The 19,115-nt window shown below is 39.9% G+C and overlaps 1 protein-coding gene across 1 annotated transcript in view; it reads right to left on the bottom strand.

Moving 5' to 3' along the window:
- LOC131193359 (stimulated by retinoic acid gene 6 protein-like) overlaps window positions 1-19,115 on the bottom strand; it is a 37,099-nt gene that overhangs the window by 14,904 nt on the left and 3,080 nt on the right. The window contains exons 4-8 of the mRNA XM_058173447.1: window positions 18,269-18,402; window positions 17,159-17,279; window positions 6,109-6,154; window positions 2,622-2,750; window positions 1,040-1,110 (exon numbers count right to left, since the gene is read on the bottom strand). Coding sequence (XP_058029430.1) covers window positions 1,040-1,110; window positions 2,622-2,750; window positions 6,109-6,154; window positions 17,159-17,279; window positions 18,269-18,402 — 501 coding nt within the window. The remainder of the gene's footprint in view (window positions 1-1,039; window positions 1,111-2,621; window positions 2,751-6,108; window positions 6,155-17,158; window positions 17,280-18,268; window positions 18,403-19,115) is intronic.

Here is a 19,115-nt window from a genome sequence, read left to right as displayed (position 1 = left end):
CCCTTAACTCTTTCACTGCCGCACATGATTTTACTCATATTTTTCATCATTCTATTCAACTTTACTCAAGGTAGTTTTTTTAAAAAAAGATTTTCTTCGGCATGGTGAGCAACTAAACTTTAAAATTTTGAGTCTTCATATTTCGTTAGCTGACCAATGAAAGATCCAAATGGCAGCATTATTGAACTAAGACTATGGCATCACCTAGCTTAATCTCACCCTGCCAATCCCTTCCAGAACTAGATATTAAGAGCACTATTAGGTTAGTTATTTGTGACTAATATCATCATACAACTATGTCACTATGTCCCAAATAAAAAAGACGACAATCATTTCTATAGGAGTCTTTCCCCACATCAATAGATAAGTCATTGCTTGAGATTGCTGTCAGCCCTTCAAGGTCGACCAGAAACCAAAAAAATGTAGGGCAATATTATTTTACTATAAAGCTATAATATGAGTAGTCCACAATTTACAACCAGTCATTTAATGACTGTTCAAAATTACATCAGCTCTGGGAGGAAAAAATGACTTACAACTAGTCCTCGACCTTACAATCATCCTAGCATCCCCACAGTCATGTGATCAAAGTTCAGGTGCTGATGTGTATTTACAATGGTTGCAGCATCCCAGAGTCATGTGACCTCCATTTGCAATGATCCTGGCCAGCTTCCAACTAGCCAAGTCAATGGGAGGAAAATTCACTTAATAATCACATGATTCACATAACTGTAGTGATTCCCTAAATAACCATGGGAGGAATGGTCATAAAATTAGGTGCAACTCACTTAACAACTACTTTGCTTGGCCATGGAAATTCTGGTCCAAACTGTAGTCGTAAGTCAAGGACTATCTGTAACCCAATCTTGAAAGATTGAATGCTCTTCCTCCCTCCCTCCCTTTATCTTTATGTGAGCTAGGAAGGGGTTCCCCAGAAAACAAAATGCGGATTATTGACAGAACTGTCCCTAGAAATTAAGAATATAGGGTGTATATGACATCCTAAGAAACATTTCTCAAACAAAATGAGTGTCCTCACTGCAGTGGAGGTTTCCTCAACAATTGTTGGATGTATTGAGCATGATGGGTTTCCAGTAAAGTAGTGTTGTCCTGCAGGGGAGGAAAAATAATTATTTAGTGTTTTAGGGCCTAACACCTTTCAAAGGTCAGAAATGGTTAGAAATAAGGAACAGGGGAGCATCACACTAGAAGTGGCTGATGGACCAGGAAAAAAAATTCCCTTCCCACACATCCTGCATCCTACTCCATCCCTCCTCATCTTTAATTATAATTTGTTTTTTAATTATTATTATTGTTGATGATGTTGTTGTTATCATTGCCGTTATTAGAATTATCTGTTTTATGGTTTTATTGCTTTTAATGTTGTAAGCAGTTGAGAGTCACCTGTGGTGAGAAGGATGGCAAATAAATTTAATAAATAAATGAATAAATAAACAGACAAACAAATAGGAGTGATCTCCTGAGTAACTTTGGAAAGAACACAACTTAGAATCAAGGAGGAGTCTAGGGCAGGGAGCTAAGTGAGTGAATGGTTGCATATGTGTGTATGTCTGTGTCCATCCATGCTATAGACTTGTGCTTCTCTTTTTGATACTGTTATATCTAGAAGAGCGTAAAACATTTTAAAGACTTTGAAAAAGTTATCTACCATCACTTTTTAAAAAAAACTAGGTACAGAATTACAGGAACGCCCAATATTTAATTCATATTTACGGTGAAGATAACAGTGTGTCATTTATCCAAAGTATTTTGAAACTATTTTGAAAATATCTTCACATATTTGCATATAGCAGTGAGAGATGGAAGCAACAATGGGCGCCACTGCCTGCAAGGTCACCAACTACAGCAGAGGTGGGGAACTACGGGCCCCTTGGACTTCAACTCCCAGAATTCCTGAGCCAGCCATGTTGGTTCAGGAATTTTGGGAGTTGAAGTCCACAAGTCATATAATACCCCCACCCCTGAATTACAGCCTCCCATTCCTCCTGGAATGGTTTTGCAAAAAAATAAAGGCAGGGAAAGTTGCAAATGGTGACCATTTGACCACAGGGGTGCTTTGATGGTCAGAACTTTGAGGACCAGTCGTAAGTACCACTCGTTCAGTGCCATTATAAATTTGAGCATAACAACAAGTGGTTGCTGGGAACTACTTGTATAGTGTTCAGCTTTCACATATTATAAAGGAAACCCAAATCTTAAAAATGTTGGATTAAATAAATGTTGTGGCTGTTGATTTATTTATTTATTTATTTGATTTATTTGATTTTTATACCGCCCTTCTCCCAAAGGACTCAGGGCGGTGTACAGGCAACAATAAAATACAGACACTACAGTATACAATTTAAAATGCATTGATAAATTTGTCCATCTTCTTTTCTCAGAATTAGATGGATGAATTGGAAATAAGTCAAAAAGATCCCCTAAAATAGGGATGGACCTCCAGATCCTGAGTTCTAATGTCGAACAGCTCCAGCTATTGGAGGTGTTGCACATTAGATTATGAGTTGTGATGATATTGGGCAACATCTGGAGGACACAGAATACTCCTGCAAAGGGACCCATGGCGTACAAAGGGGAAGAAATACTCCAGGAATACTCACCGTTGGAAGACCGGTCTGGAACTGGGCCCATGACGCTATTATCAACATATGGGTGAATTTCCCTAGCAGGAAAAGCTGGCAGACCAAGGAAGGCCAATAGAAAATGATCTTCTCATAATACCCCAGAATCTGTGCACAGAAAAATAGGATCAAGCTGTTATCTGCTGGTGTTACAATGAATCATTTCTATGCCAGGCAGACACCTAATGATTAGCCCTTCGGCCATATGTTGCCATCCGCAAAAGCTGCCCACATCTCTCTTCCTTCTGAGCCACAGCATTAACACTTTGAACGTTCAGCTGGACTGCAGGCTCTGAATCAATCCGGAGCGCAGCTGAATGGCTGGCCTTCTGCCCTCATTTCGTCTGCCAGCAAATCCATAAGTGGCTTTGCAGCTGCCAACTTGAAACATGTCTAAACCATGCTGGCTTGACGAAAAAGGCTTACCCTGTTGATGTTAGCTGGAAACGCTACAAAGTCTCCCTGAGATTCTTTTTTATATCTTTGTCCAGGCCGCATCTGGAGCTGCAGAGCAGCATCTTCAAAGTGACATGACAGCACTTGCTCACACCTCCCTTTTCTCACCGACCCCCCCATAAAAGAAGGAAGGACCCAGCATGATGGTGTACATGAGAAACAAGTGAAGAAGAGCAAGTGGGCAAGAGATGTTGCATTGCCAGAAGTGTAGAAAAAGACTCGGGAAGCAACCATTTCTAACTATTCTCCACTTGTCTTATAAAAAAAAAACTGACTATGGAAGTCAAAAGTGTTTGCTTCAATGGGACATAAAATATTTTGCATAGCTTTCCTCTCCTCAACTGCAGTTGAGAAGCAAGAAAAATAGCTGGTTAAAAGGAAAAATAACTGGTTTAAAGAAAAAGCTTACTAACTACTGTAGCAACATTTGAAGCTGCTTTAGTATTTATCAGCTGCACGGTGGCCCAGCAGTTAAGTTAAGCAGTTAAGCAGTTAAGGCTGGAAAGCGAACAGCCCAGGTTCAAGACCCAAGCGCCATGCAACAGAGTGAGTTCCTGTCCTTACCCCAGCTCCTGCCAACCTAGCAATTCGAAAGCATGGAAATGCAAGTAGATAAATAGGTACCACTCAGGTGGGAAGGCTCATGACATCATACTGGCCACATGACTGTGAAAATGTCTTCGAACAGTGCTGGCTCAATGGCCTTAAAAGAGAGATGAGCACCTCCCCCTTTAGTCGGCAATGAATTTTATTTTATTTATTTTGTCACACAGTATATATAAGCATAAGCATGAAATAACTATATAATATATAAGCATATATATAAGCATAAGTATGTAATAAGTATATTAATTGGATATAATTGAAGGAAACAATAGGACAGGAATGGTAGGCACGCTTGTGCTCTTATGCACGCCCCTTACAGACCTCTTAGGAATGGGGTGAGGTCAATAGTAGACAGTTTTTGGTTGAAGCTTTGGGGATTTTGGGAAGAGACCACAGACTCAGGTAGTGTATTCCAAGTATTAACAACTCTATTGCTGAAATCATATTTTCTGCAATCAAGATTGGAGCGGTTAACATTAAGCTTAAATCTATTGTGTGCTCGTGTATTGTTGCAATTGAAGCTGAAGTAGTCTTCGACAGGAAGGACATTGTAATAGATGATTCTATGAGTTAAACTCAGGTCATGTCGAAGGCAGCGGAGTTCTAAATTTTCTAAACCCAGGATTTCAAGTCTGGTGGCATAAGGTATTTTGTTGTATTCTTGTAAAATATTTCTGGACACGTATTGATGTCAGAAATGTGGTATGGGTTCCAGACAGTCGAGCTGTATTCAAGAATTGGCCTAGCAAATGTTTTATATGCTCTTTATATGAATAGCAGAGTAAAATCCGCAGCGACTCCTTTACTTGTTTTTTTTAATAGTATATGCTAGCTCACATATGTAGCCATATTGTAAACTGATTCTGTACAAATGGTGCCAAATTTTACGCTCTCTTCTGGATGTCAACCAGCTTTACAACCAGCTGTTATAGAAACAATGAGTAATATTTTGGCCCTCAATATCATATTCCCATAGGAGTTGGTGACCCGTAAGCTTTGTTTCACCTTCTCTGCCATATTTAGACCCCAATGGCATTCTTAGACATGAAACTGATATAAATGGCCTTGTTTGTCTTCTGTTACATGGCTGTTTTATGATTAGTACAGATAGCAATTGCATTTAGACCTACAGTATATACTGCCTCACAGTGCTTTACAGACCTTTCTAAGCAGTTTACAGAGTCAGCCTATTGCCCCCAACAATCTGGGTCCTCATTTTACTGACTCAATCAGCTCAACCTTGAGCCTGGTGAGATTCGAATTGGCAAATTGCAGGCAGCCGGCAGGCAGCAGAAGTAGCCTACAGTACTGCACTCTAACCACGGTGCCACTACGGTCACCATTTTATAAGTTAGCTCTTCAAAGTATATCCATTCTACCAGAAAGGTTAGAGGCCTTTCAGTTAATACAGTGAACCATACAACAAAAAATCCCGAATATGAATCTCATGTTGCTTACAAACTCACCGTGGAGACTCAGGCACATCTGAGCGTTGAACTTTCTTTTGCTTGAAGCCACCTTTGTTCCCTATTTATTTTATATGTCACCTTTGCTCCTGAATCTCAAAGGGACATAAAGAATGCTTCTATTTCCAAACGTATAAATAATAGTTGGATTGGGTTGGATTGGATTGAATTGAGGAAAATTCATCTTGGGTTTTCCCAAGAATACAATAATAGAAGTAGACATTTTGTTTCCTGGTCCTCTTTAATCTTTCCTCTTTCTTTTGGGTAAGGAGAGTTGAATTGTAAACTAATGTATATGGAAGGTGGAGGTAACTGACTTGTAAGATGTCTAGGATCAGTATTTATAAGTGTTTCACAATTACATTACCACAATGGTAGATGATGAGAGAGAGAGAGGTGAGATAGATCGATAGATCGATAGATCGATAGATAGATAGATAGATAGATAGATAGATAGATAGATAGATAGATAGATAGATAGATAGATAGACAGGATAGATGGATGACAGTTGACAGATGAGAGCGAAACAGAGACAGAATGAGAGAGATATGAGAGAGAGAATGAGAGAGAGAGAGAGATGATATAGACAATAGATAGATAGATAGATAGATAGATAGATAGATAGATAGATAGATAGATAGATAGATAGATAGATATAAATGATAGATAGATGACAATTGACAGATGAGAGAGAAAGAGAGAGCCAGAATGAGAGAAAGAGAGAGATAGAGAGAGATGATAGAGAGACAGATGGATAGATAGATAGATAGATAGATAGATAGATAGATAGATAGATAGATAGATAGATAGATAGATAGTATAGATGAATGACAGTTGACAGATGAGAGCAAAACAGAGACAGAATGAGAGAGATATGAGAGAGAGAGAGAGAGAGTGATCCACATTTTGCACTTTTATTAAATAGGTACATACTAACTTCTCCATGTGGGCACTGTCCAATGTGCATAGCCATAATTACAAACCTGCCAAAACAAACAAACAAATAAATATAGTTATGAAGTCCTGAAATTAGACTTAATTACATGTGTTTCATCAGAACCTTATGTAGCGATAGAAACTGACCAGCACCAATCATGGGATGAGATTAAGAATTAATCAGCTTCTTAGAACATTCAGATTTTTTTCCTAATCTTTTAGTTAATGGGGGGTAGCAGGAGTAAGAAACAAAAACAGACTGCTAAACAGTCTGTTATTAACAACAGCTGCCTGCAATTATTGCAGGTTCAATAATTGTCCCACCAGGGCCAAGGTTGACTCAGCCTTCCATCCTTTATAAGGTAGGTAAAATGAGGACCCAGATTGTTGGGGGCAATAAGTTGACTTTGTATATAATATACAAATAGGATGAAGACTATTGCTTAACATAGTGTAAGCCGCCCTGAGTCTTCGGAGAAGGGCGGGGTATAAATGTAAATAAATTAAATTAAAATTAAATTAAATTAAAATATTAAGTTTAGCCGCATCTATGTTGCAACCTGTGATCTATCAGTAAGATTGAAGAAAATTCATACTCCTCAGATCCAGGTACTTATATCATAGGAATACGGAAAAACGCAGGATCCCCAATTTCAGTGGTGCAATCCATGATCTTTGATTGGTTTTCATTTTTGTGGCATTTCACCTAAACATCAGAGCAGGGGTGAAATGTTACCAGTTCAGACCAGTTCGGCTGATCTGGTAGCAATGGTGGCGGGTGGTTCGGAGAACCGGTAGCAATGGCAGCACGAGGCTCCACCCACCTGCCCAGTCATCGTTACTTCCTGGTTTTAACCAGGAAGGAACCTGTTTTTTACCCTCTGCGCATGTGCAGAGGATCCGCATGTGTATGTGATGCACACGCACAAGTGAAGTAAGCACTTCCGAACCGGTATGGAAGGTAAGTAGATTTCACCCCTGCATTAGAGGGATCCATGAGGCTCCACCTCTCTGAAGTGGCAGTAGTATCCTTTATTAGGTAAAGGTAAAGGTTCCCCTCGCACAAACGTGCTAGTCATTGCCGACTCTAGGGGATGGTGTTCATCTCCGTTTCAAAACCAAAGAGCCAGCGCTGTCCGAAGACGTCTCCGTGGTCATGTGGCCGGCATGACTCAATGCCAAAGGCACACGGAACGCTGTTACCTTCCCACCAAAGTGGTCCCTATTTTTTCTACTTGCATTTTTACGTGCTTTCGAAACTGCTAGGTTGGCAGAAGCTGGGACAAGTAACGGGAGGTCACCCCGTTACACAGCAGCACTAGAGATTCGAACCGCTGAGCTGCCGACCTTTCGATCGACAAGCTCAACGTCCTAGCCTCTGAGCCACTGCGCCCCCATCCTTTGTTACCAAAAAGCAATTGATGGGAGAGTTAACATGGGGAAAACAAAATCATCAAGAGTCCTATAATACCTTAAAATATACAGTGAGCTAAAACCCCATTTAAAATTAGTTAATAAAATTTTAAAATTTGATAAAATTCAATTTAAGACAGCCCAGCGAATAAAAGATGTGTCTTCAGTTCGCGACGGAATGTCCGAAGGTCAGGTATTTGGCGTAAACCCGGGGAAGTTCGTTCCAGAGTGTGGAGCCCCACAGAGAAGGACCTTCCTGGGGCCGCCAGCCGACATTGCTTGGCGGACGGCACCCTGAGAAGTCCCTCTCTGTGAGGCGTGCGGGTCGGTGGGAGGCATGTGGTAACAGCAGGCGGTCCCGTAAGTACCCAGGCCCTAAGCCATGGGCGCTTTAAAGGTCGTAACCAGCACCTTAAAGTGCACTCGAAAGGCCACAGGCAGCCAGTGCAGTCTGCGCAGGAGGCGGTGTTATATGGGAGCTACGGAGCTCCTCTATCACCAGCGCAGCTGCATTCTGGACTAACTGAAGCCTCGAGTGCACTTCAAGGGGAGCCCCATGTAGAGAGCATTACAATAATCCAAGCGAGAGGTAGCGGCGCATGAGTGACCGTGCACAAGGCATCCCGATCAAGGAAGGGGCGCAACTGCCGAACCAGGCGAACCTGGTGGAAGGCCCCCCTGGAGACGGCCGTCAAATGATCTTCAAACGACAGCCGTTCATCCAGGAGGACACCTAAGTTGCGCACCCTATCCTTTGGGGCCAATAACTCGCCTCCAACAGTCAGCCGCGGCTGCAGCTGACTGAATCGGGGTGCCGGCATCCACAGCCACTCCGTCTTGGAGGGATTAAGCTTGAGCCTGTTTCTCCCCATCCAGACCCGTATGGCTTCCACACACCGGGACAGCACTTCAACAGCTTCATTGGGGTGGCCTGGGGTGGAGAAGTACAGCTGGGTGTCATCAGCGTACAGCTGGTATCTCACCCCAAAGCCACTGATGATCTCACCCAACGGCTTCATATAGATGTTGAACAGAAGGGGCGAGAGAATCGACCCCTGCGGCACCCCACAAGTGAGGTCCCTCGCGGTCGACCTCTGATCTTTGATTGGTTTTGATTTTTGTGGCATTTCACCTAAACATCAGAGCAGGGGTGAAATGTTACCAGTTCAGACCAGTTCGGCTGATCTGGTAGCAATGGTGGCGGGTGGTTCGGAGAACCGGTAGCGATGGCAGCACGAGGCTCCGCCCACCTGCCCAGTCATCGTTACTTCCTGGTTTTAACCAGGAAGGAACCTGTTTTTTACCCTCTGCGCATGTGCAGAGGATCCGCATGTGTATGTGATGCACACGCACAAGTGAAGTAAGCACTTCCGAACCGGTATGAAAGGTAAGTAGATTTCACCCCTGCATTAGAGGGATCCATGAGGCTCCACCTCTCTGAAGTGGCAGTAGTATCCTTTATTAGGTAAAGGTAAAGGTTCCCCTCGCATAAACGTGCTAGTCATTGCCAACTCTAGGGGATGGTGTTCATCTCCGTTTCAAAGCCAAAGAACCAGTGCTGTCCGAATACGTCTCCGTGGTCATGTGGCCAGCATGACTCAATGCCAAAGGCACACGGAACGCTGTTACCTTCCCACCAAAGGTGGTCCCTATTTTTTCTACTTGCATTTTTACGTGCTTTCGAAACTGCTAGGTTGGCAGAAGCTGGGACAAGTAACGGGAGCTCACCCCGTTACACAGCAGCACTAGAAATTCGAACCGCTGAGCTGCCGACCTTTCAATTGACAAGCTCAACGTCCTAGCCTCTGAGCCACTGCGCCCCCATCCTTTGTTACCAAAAAGCAATTGATGGGAGAGTTAATTTGGGGAAAACAAAATCATCAAGAGTCCTATAATACCTTAAAATATACAACAAATACGCACACCCATACCCATACCCATATGAATAAGTCCTGTAGAAAAAAAAATAGTGTACGGTATTTGAAAATACACTGTGATAATAATTATGTATAAAAAGTATCATATTCTAATTGAGCTTCAGTTTTGGTGACTTCATGTATATATTCCTATAGTTTTCTTGGCAATATTTAATTGGAAGTGGTTGACCACTGCTTTTTTCTCGGACGGGGTCCCCAACCCCCCAGTCCGTGGACTGGCACCGGTCCGCAGCATGCCAGAAACTGGGCCATGCAAACAAGCAAACAAGGCCCATCCGCAGGAGGCAGGCAACAGATGAAACCATGCCCCCTCCGATCCGTGGAAAACCTCTCTCCATGGAACCAGTGCCCAAAACGTTATTATAGGATATTATTTGAAGCCTTTAATCCTGATATTTCCTGGAAATCTCCAACCCACTTATTAACCAGGCCTGAATTTACTTAGTTTTTCAGAATTAGCCAAACTTTAGCTAGATGCTGCTCCCAAGCTGAGCATATATTTTGTATTTTTATACCTGTATACATAGTCATCCCACCACTTGCTATTCTTCAATGTGCAGGAAAAAATAAGAAATAGAGGGTAAAAATAATGCATGGACAAGATATATGAGAAACTGCTTAGTTACCTCTCCATATCCTTCTCTCCTTGAAAATCTTGTTTTCATTCTATCCATGTCCTGATCCTATACTGCTTTTTATTCTTTAAACTTCCCCCTCCATCAGCTTCATCCAGCCATGACTTTTTTTCTTTTCAACTCATTCATTCTTTTTTCTTACATCTGAATGATCCTCCTCCATTCCCTCTATGTGAAGCACCTCAATGCATTTGTTTCATTCATCACTTACTTTTGTATTCACTCCATATTTATTCAGCATTCTTCATTCATGATTCTGTTTTTCCTTTTTACACATCCCTCTTGAGTACATATTCCCATTGTTTTGAGTACGTATTCCCAATTTTAGGTTTTTCTTAATATATCCAACTCTCACTTCTACATGATAAAATTCTCAGAAGCATGTCCTTAAACATGGTCATTGTCTGGCTGAATCTTGCGAGAGTTTGTATAAAAAAATGCTGTAAAAATAAATAAATAACTTTTCATTTCTTTCACACCATTTTCTTGTTGTTAGTTGCGAAGTGTTGTCCGACCCATCACGACCCCATGGACAACGTTCCTCCAGGCCTTTCTGTCCTCTAACATCCTCTGGAGTCCATTTAAGCTCATGCCTACTGCTTCAGTGACTCCATCCAGCCACCTCATTCTCTGGCGTCCCCTTCTTCTTTTGCCCTCAATCTTTCCCAGCATTAGGCTATTCTCCAGTGAGTCCTTCCTTCTCATTAGGTGGCCAAAGTATTTCACACCATAAGTAACCTTAAACTGTGCACTACTTTTCTGCTATTGTTTGCACATCTTACATTTTTTTCTGTTGCCCTAGTTTGATAAACTGACTATTAAGACACACAGAGTAAAATCTCTTTTTTAATTCACGTATAACAGTATTCTGTATTTTGCCTGTCAGATGCAATCAGCAGAAAAAATATTAGCTCCACACTCCTTGTTTCATTTTACAATGTGTCTAATGTTTACTGCAAATCATCTGGGCTCTGAATCATCAACATGACATTGTTCAAATACAAAGATGCATGCACAGTCACATCCATAATCAACTTCCCCAGAGAGGTTTTCTGTTCGGTGTTACAACTATTCACTAGTATCCCATTTATTCTCGTACATGATTTACTTCCATTGTATCTTTCCATTTTTTCACAAAATGTTTCATGATTCCAGCCTATTCACTTTATCATATGCCTGCTTTATATCAACTAATATACCATGAATTTTCTTATTTATTTATTCTCAAGGATATGTTGAACACCAAAACCTGAACTGTGCAGCCTTGACCAACTTAAAGCAATTCTATTTTATCTTTTTTATCTTTTCTATCATAATTCTGCCAAAACTTAAATTAATTCCTCTGTAATTTTTGTTTTCACATTTTCTAGCATTCTCTTTATAGAAGGAATTAATGACAGGATTTTTCCAATTGTCGGACACAGATGCACAGTCACCAAAAATAGCCTTTGTGTTAAAGTGAGAGAAAAGTCTATTCCAGTTCTGACCTGTTCTTCAAAAGACAAAGGGATTGAAAACTAAATGCTTAATATCCATGCATCATAAAGTATAAAGAATTTGCTGAGCCTCATTTGCTATTAAATGTTAAGAAGCAACAGTAATTTGCATCCACCATTAGCACTAATCTGTCAGATGAAATGTGAGATGGGGGAGAATTATCCAAACAAGATAATCCCCAATCACTTGGCACCTTCATCATTTAATAGAGATGCCACTCCTCAGAAATGATCTATAATACATCTGTACAAGACATAATGCTTCCAGAGATTTTATTTACTGAAGTAATTGTGTAGGTGGAAATCCAATAGTCCCACAAACCATCTACAGTCACCTGCAACAAATAATTGAGGGATCTCCACCGTCTATATTTTTATGTAATCCCCATCATTCTTAATATTTCCTATAATTCTACCTTAAATTATACACATAATACCACACTTGCTATGCTTAAGCCCTATTATGGCATGGTGAAGTAACTAGCAGATCTGGGCTGCAAAAATCTAGACTGCCACTAGATGGAAACAAAATATTAAGAATTTACTCCACCTCTGCTGCTTCTAACAACATCCAAATGTGCTTCAGACCTGATAACCTTATTTTATAAATGTCACAATATTTTGAACGTATTTATAATGCAAACATGTTTAAGCAGTTTGATTTTTTTCCTATTATTATTTCGATGCCATATCATGTCTATGTAGCAATAATCAACCCAACAGTGGTATAACAATTTATCTGCTCCAAAACTCATTTTCCCTTATTTCTAACATAGTTTCATTGCAAAGAGATGCTCCTTGTAGTCTACTATATTATTAAAGTGAACAATGTCTAATTACCTGGTTTCTACTACATCTGAATCAATTTAAAACTATTTTTACTTTCTTTTAATTTGTTGCCCCATGCTTTTTAACTGGAAAAGAAAGAAATTCTTTTATTTCTGCCTTGCAAGGAAAAAACATTTGTGGAGGAACATATACTTGAAAAATACCCCACGCTTCTCTCACTAAAAAGAAAGCTCATTTCTTTGAATCTGAGAACACCTTATATGAAGATCTAAAGCTATTCATTGCTGGGCTGATTTAGGATTGTATTTATTTGGAGTACCTCAAAAATTAGACTCAGCATCCAATTTCCTCCAGCATTGGATGTGGCGGAGGGAGATTTCTTAAGAGTCAATCCTCACACCAGTCTATTCCAAGGCAATGCAAAGTATGACAATTCTTAATACTAATACAACTTAATATCTATGTTTAAATTTGTTAAAAAAGCAGACCAAAAAGACCAAAACATCTCCTCACCAGCAATCAACACCCAGAATAGATGAACATCAAGATTAACATTAGACCAACAATCAAAAAGCAAACAACACCCCATTCAAGGAACTGCCAAAGAAGCTAACAGTAAACAACAGGCCAATCAAGGAACCACCAACCCTGACAGAGCACACCACTAGAATATAAAATGAGAGCAAACCTCATTCCCTACTAGCACTGATGATGTTACCTAGTTTGGTCATGAAACATCTGCAAGAAAACAACCAACCTCAGAGAGCACCAAGGACCTACTTTTCAACCCTGAGCTACAAATACTCTTTCCTAAAAAGCAGACCACCCCAACATTATGAGTGTATTCTGCAATCTAATTATCATTATGAAATTTGTTTTTCATGTACATAAAAAGTACATTAAAGCTCTCTTAATATGAGCTTGACTCCTAGTGATTTCTTGTCAAAAAAACCAGAATCCTGTTTTCTATTGCTGAGGGAGGTGGGGACCACCCCATCTCCTCTCCAGTGGTGGTGTTCCCTGTCAGTCTCCTATCCGGTACTTTTTAAAATATATATATATATATATAATTTTATTAAAGCTTGCAGTTGCAATAGTAAAAACTAATTCTGAAAACAACAAAATACCTTATACCACCAGACTTGAAATCCTGGGATTAGAAAACTTAGAACTCCACCGACTCTGACAAGACCTGTGTTTAACACACAGAATCATCTATTGGAATATCCTTCCTGTAAAAGACTACTTCAGCTTCAATCGCAATAATACAAGAGCAAACAATAGATTCAAACTTAACGTTAACCGCTTCAATCTTGATTGCAGAAAATATGACTTTTGTAACAGAGTTGTTAACGCTTGGAACTCACTACCTGACTCTATAGTCTCTACTCAAAATCCCAAAAACTTCAACCAAAAACTGTCTACTATTGACCTCACCCCATTCCTAAGAGGACTATAAGGGGCGTGCATAAGAGCACAAAAGTGCCTACTGTTCCTGTCCTATTGTTCCCTTTCATTGTATCAAACTAATATAGTTGTTGCATACTTTTGCTTACATATATGTTTTTCTGTTTATGATGTGTTGTGACAAAATAAAATTAAAAAAAGATGAAAAATAGAAAGAAAGAGTAAACAATGCAAAGTAAAAGACAAAACTGACAAGGGAAAAGATGTCTCATTGGACATAGAAAAGCTATGCTATGGAAACTCTCTGCTCCTCAGAGCATCTCTCTAAGAACGTTGCTCAGCAACTAGTTACAAATTACATCTCCCAAGGAAAGGGAAATAAAGCATTATGTTACTCACATGCTGCAATGCAAAAGAGTTGGGTATTTCCCTTCAAGGAAGGAAGCCTGCAGAGTAATGAATCAGTGGCTGGGCCTACAGAAGCCCAAGGAACTGATGCAAGTAAGATAACCAAGTACTGCTACTAAAACATAACCAGAGGGAGAATTCCTACAAATATGCCCTGCCAACATCTTTCCATAGTTGTTGTTGTTGTTGTGTTCTCATGACACTTCCTTGCCTTCATCTCATGGCTCATGAATGAGTAAAGTTAAGGTATCCTGAGGTAATTCTCCTTATTTCATTACCACTCATGGAAGCCTCAAGGGATGGGAAAATGTCTTATTCTTCACCATCCAGCATAAACAGAGAGTCACACGGTTGTTTCAGGTTGGTGTGGTCCTCTGTAGTTGCCAGTTAGCTGTTGCCTTTCTACATAGTTGGGCTGAGTAAGGTTTGATATATATACTGGCTGATAAATGTGCATAAGGTTCATATGACTGAAATGAGAGGTACCTACGTAACCCATATAAAAAGGACAGGTAGAATTTTATATTATATTATATTATATTATATTATATTATATTATATTATATTATATTATATTATATTATATTATAATATAATATAATATAATATAATATAATATAATAATAATAATAATTATATTATATTATATTCTATTCTATTCTATTCTATTCTATTCTATTCTATTCTATTATTATTATATTATATTATTATTTGCATCCGCCTTTATTATTTTTACAAATAACTCAAGACAGCAAACATATCAGCTCATGTTCCCCTTCCTACTTTCCTCACAACAACAACTCTGTGAGGTGGGCTGGTTGAGAGAAAATGACTGGCTCAAGATCACCCAGCTGGCTTTCATGCCTAAGGTAGGAATACAATTCACAGTATCCCATTACCTCTTTGATAACCAATATAATATCTGGGCTTTCAGTGTGTCATCAACTTTTGCTATAATGGTTATGCAAACTGACAATACAGTAACTGTGTGACCATTCATTATAACTGCTAACTGTTATGCAGCATTTTATTGTGGTGATCTTTTTCTGTCTTTCTCTCTGCCTAACTGTCCATCTATTCATCCATCTATCCTGTTCCCCACCCCATCCCACTAAACCCCTGCCATTCCATGGCCAGGATACACCACCCGATTCCTCCTGCTTTCAAACAGACTGACATCTGTCCATCAAGTTGCCAAACTGGCATTCCTCCTGGTTTTTTCCAGGCCTTTCTTTTCTTTGCCAGTTGGCCTCATTCTGGAAATATTCTTGAATTTTTGGTACAGATTTCCAATCTTCTGGAATAAAACTGATTTTAAAATTGGAACAGCTACAGACAACTTTAAACTGTGTTCCTCTGTGAGCTGAGGGTGTTGATGTATCATAAAAACATAGGACCAAACTAGATAAACTGGCAAATGAGTGATAAAACATCTAGTGTGACACTCATTGTTTGCTAGGTGTTTATTTGCTTATGAGGAAATATGATATTGCTGCTGGATCTAAAGTCCTCAGAGATAACAAGAGAATATGACATGTCTTTTCTGCCTTGACTTGTGGACAAAGAAAAAGAGAGAAGGAGCTTGCAGTGGCTTGACCTCTGGCAGGAAAATGTGTGAAGCTAAGGCTATGCACAGAGCTATGCCTCCCATAATGAGCTGTCACACTCCCACACATACTTAACTGATCTGTGATCCTCTGTTTTACTCTATTTTCTGCAGTCACCCAAGACATTGAATTATAAACAATTATAAACAGATGGGCTCATCTTGTAAAAAACACTGAAGCACAAGCTTGCCACTTGCATTTCAGCCTAGCTTATTGTATGATCTGTGCCACAGAGTTATTTCTTTGTATGGGGATCTCTCCGTCTATTTTTTTCAGGGATTTTTCTCCTAGGTTCTCACAGGGCTGAGGGAATCCATTTCTCTAAACATTCCTTCATTCAGAATTCTTTTCCATACTTCTCAAGTGTTACACTGCCTCATTCTCAGTGCTCTGTCTTCCTCTTGTCCTCTTGTCCGGTCATGTCTTCTAGTATTCGTAAAGCATTTAAAGAAATTGATTTTTTTTTAGCTGCAGTGTTCAACAGATCGATATCTGTCTAGTAGGACAGAGCAAACTATGGCATTCCGGTGTTAGCTGTGCTGGGCCTTCAAAAACAAATGAGTCTTTTAGGAAGAAATGGTGAAAACTTACTAGCATTGTTCATGATTAACAATTGAATCTGAAAAAAAACTGTGATAGCCTTCTAGGATATTGTTGTTGTTGTTGTTAGTTGCGAAGTCGTGTCCGACCCATCGCGACCCCATGGACAACATTCCTCCAGGCCTTCCTATCCTCTAGCAACCTCTGGAGTCCATTTAAGCTCACACCTACTGCTACGATGACTCTATCCAGCCACCTCATTTTCTGTCGTCCCCTTCTTCTTTTGCCCTCAATCTTTCCCAGCATTAGGTCTTCTCCAGTAAGTCCTTCCTTCTCATTAAGTGGCCAAAGCATTTCAGTTTCATCTTCAGGATCTGGCCTTCTAAAGAGCAGTCAGGGTTGATCTCCTCTAGGACTGACTTGTTTGTTCGCCTTGCAGTCCAAGGGACTCGCAGGAGTCTTCTCCAGCACCAGAGTTCAAAGGCCTTAATTCTTTAAGTTGGGCTAATAAAACTGAACAGTAATTAAAACTCTTAACTATTTGAACATATTCCCTTTCTGGAAATACTGTATATTTGAGCTGTGGGCAGACCAGTGATGGGATTCAAATAATTTAACAACTGGTTCTCTGCCCTAATAATTTCTTCCAACAACCAGTTCACCAAACTGCTCAGAAAGTTAACAACCAGTTCTCCCGAAGTGGTACGAATTGCCTGAATCCCACCACTGGGGCAGACATTATATCAGGTTCTCCCACAACTGCCCTTCTGATGCCCATCATTTTATGCACAAATCAAACCAATTTCTCAGGATGCTCACCAAGCTGCTGTGTAAAGAAATCCAAGTGTGGGCCCAGTGATCTGCATGGGTGTTGAAAGGCAAGCAAAGAACGGATAGGAGGAAAGGCCCACCTCTGTGGCACCGATGAGAATAGCAATGGCTGTAAAAAGATAGAAAATGGATAATGAAATCCCCATAATGGGAAGATAATGGGCAAGTATAAATGCACTAAAGTCCAGTCTTAGGAAGACCCATAGCTCAATAATAAAATGTGGGCAGTTGCTAAACTCATTTCCTGGTGCTGGCACTGATGGTTGTCACAGCTAAACTGGATAGCAAACTCCAGAATTCATAGTCAAAATGGCTGCATTCTCAACAAATCTGCAGGGACCAGGTTGATTTAACCTGGTCCTAGTCCTAGGCCCAATTTAGAAGCAGTGTTGAGCCCAACATTTCTGTTGCTACACAAGACAGTTGGTAAGTGAGTTGTGTTCCATTTATGATCTTTTTTCCACAGTTGTTAAACAAATCACTGCATTTGTTAAGTGAATCATGTTAAGTTGAGGGCTGCTATGTATTTAGCTTGAAGCCCAGAGTTTGACATATTTGTTTCTCTTCATTATTCAGGACATTTCTAGTACCAGAATTAAAAATACACTGGCACAACTGAATGCTTAAATTGGGTGTAAATTTTCTAGTTCTAGCTAGAATTTTCTATCTACCCAGAGTCACTTTTCAGAGTGAGATGCATAGTATATACAATTTAATAATTAATAGTTCAAGAGTGTTGATCTGGAAGAAGTTTGCCAGATGTCCTCTTACTGAATTGCAAATATTCAGCAAATGCATTTAAACAAGAATATTGCTTAAATGGATCCCCAAAGGTAATGCAGAATAAATTGATGATGAATCAGGAGAAAAGATTAATGTGACACAGAAAAGTTAGAAGTAAGTTAACTGTGTCTTATGACACATTTAAATGTAGCCTCAGGTTAACCTAGCCACTGTGCTGTATTTTTTATTTTGGCTGTTTCCTTACCTTATTCCCAATGCCTTTTTGTAAATTACCTCACAGAAATGAGGACAGATCAGAATCTGAAGGGAAGTAATTTAGGCTTTAGGCTAAAATGTTCTAATAGGATCTTTCACCTTTAATCCATTGTGGCAGCACTCGCAGAGGGAAATAACCATCTGTAAACAGTATCATGACTTTGTTAGCTGTAGCTCCAAAGGCAAAACCCATTGCCCACCGACTGCTGCATACACCCATTAAATCTAAGGGTCTGTGAAGAAAAAAAAAGATATTAAAATTGCATATTTAAATATTCAATTAGGTGTAGGAAGAATGTCTACATGGAATGAAATATTTCACAGTAAAAAAAACTTGCAGTAGTAGGCAAGGGGACTCTCTTTTTCCAGATGGCTACCAATTTTAGATATCTGTAGCATCTACTTGACTAGACTTGTTGATCTCAGTAGGGATTGATTAATTGATTGACTGATTGATTGACTGATTGATTGATTGATTGATTGATTGACCTATATCTGTATATTTTCTATTCCTTGTGATTCTAGGTAGCTTTATGTTCCAGTCCAGCAAGGCAGCTCCTCTTATATTCTTCTAACTCAGAATTAGAAATTGTCTATAATACTAAAGGCTACCCGCACTTCTCTAGCCCAGGGGTTCTCAGATCTGGCCAGCGGTGCCTCTGACAGCGAAAACAAAGCTCATGAGCCTGTTTTTGCTGGCAGAATGCTCTGGCCATCACAGGCGCCCTCCAACACGAGTGACATCAAGCTGGCCACGCCCACCCTTGCTACGCTCCACACAGGCCCTACCCCCATGATCTAACACCCTCATGATGCGGTTCTCAATGAAATTGAGTTTGTCACCCCTGCTCTAGCCCAAAATATGCTATAATTATGCAGGTACTGAAGTAAATGAAAAATGAGACCATAAGTGGAAGAATTGGCATAGAACCAATCTTCAATTGCA

This window comes from Ahaetulla prasina, chromosome 2 (assembly GCF_028640845.1).
Source record: "Ahaetulla prasina isolate Xishuangbanna chromosome 2, ASM2864084v1, whole genome shotgun sequence".
NCBI classification, from domain to species: domain Eukaryota; kingdom Metazoa; phylum Chordata; class Lepidosauria; order Squamata; family Colubridae; genus Ahaetulla; species Ahaetulla prasina.
The sequence above is the reverse complement of the archived record's forward strand: the minus strand, read 5'-3'. Positions and strand labels throughout refer to the sequence as shown.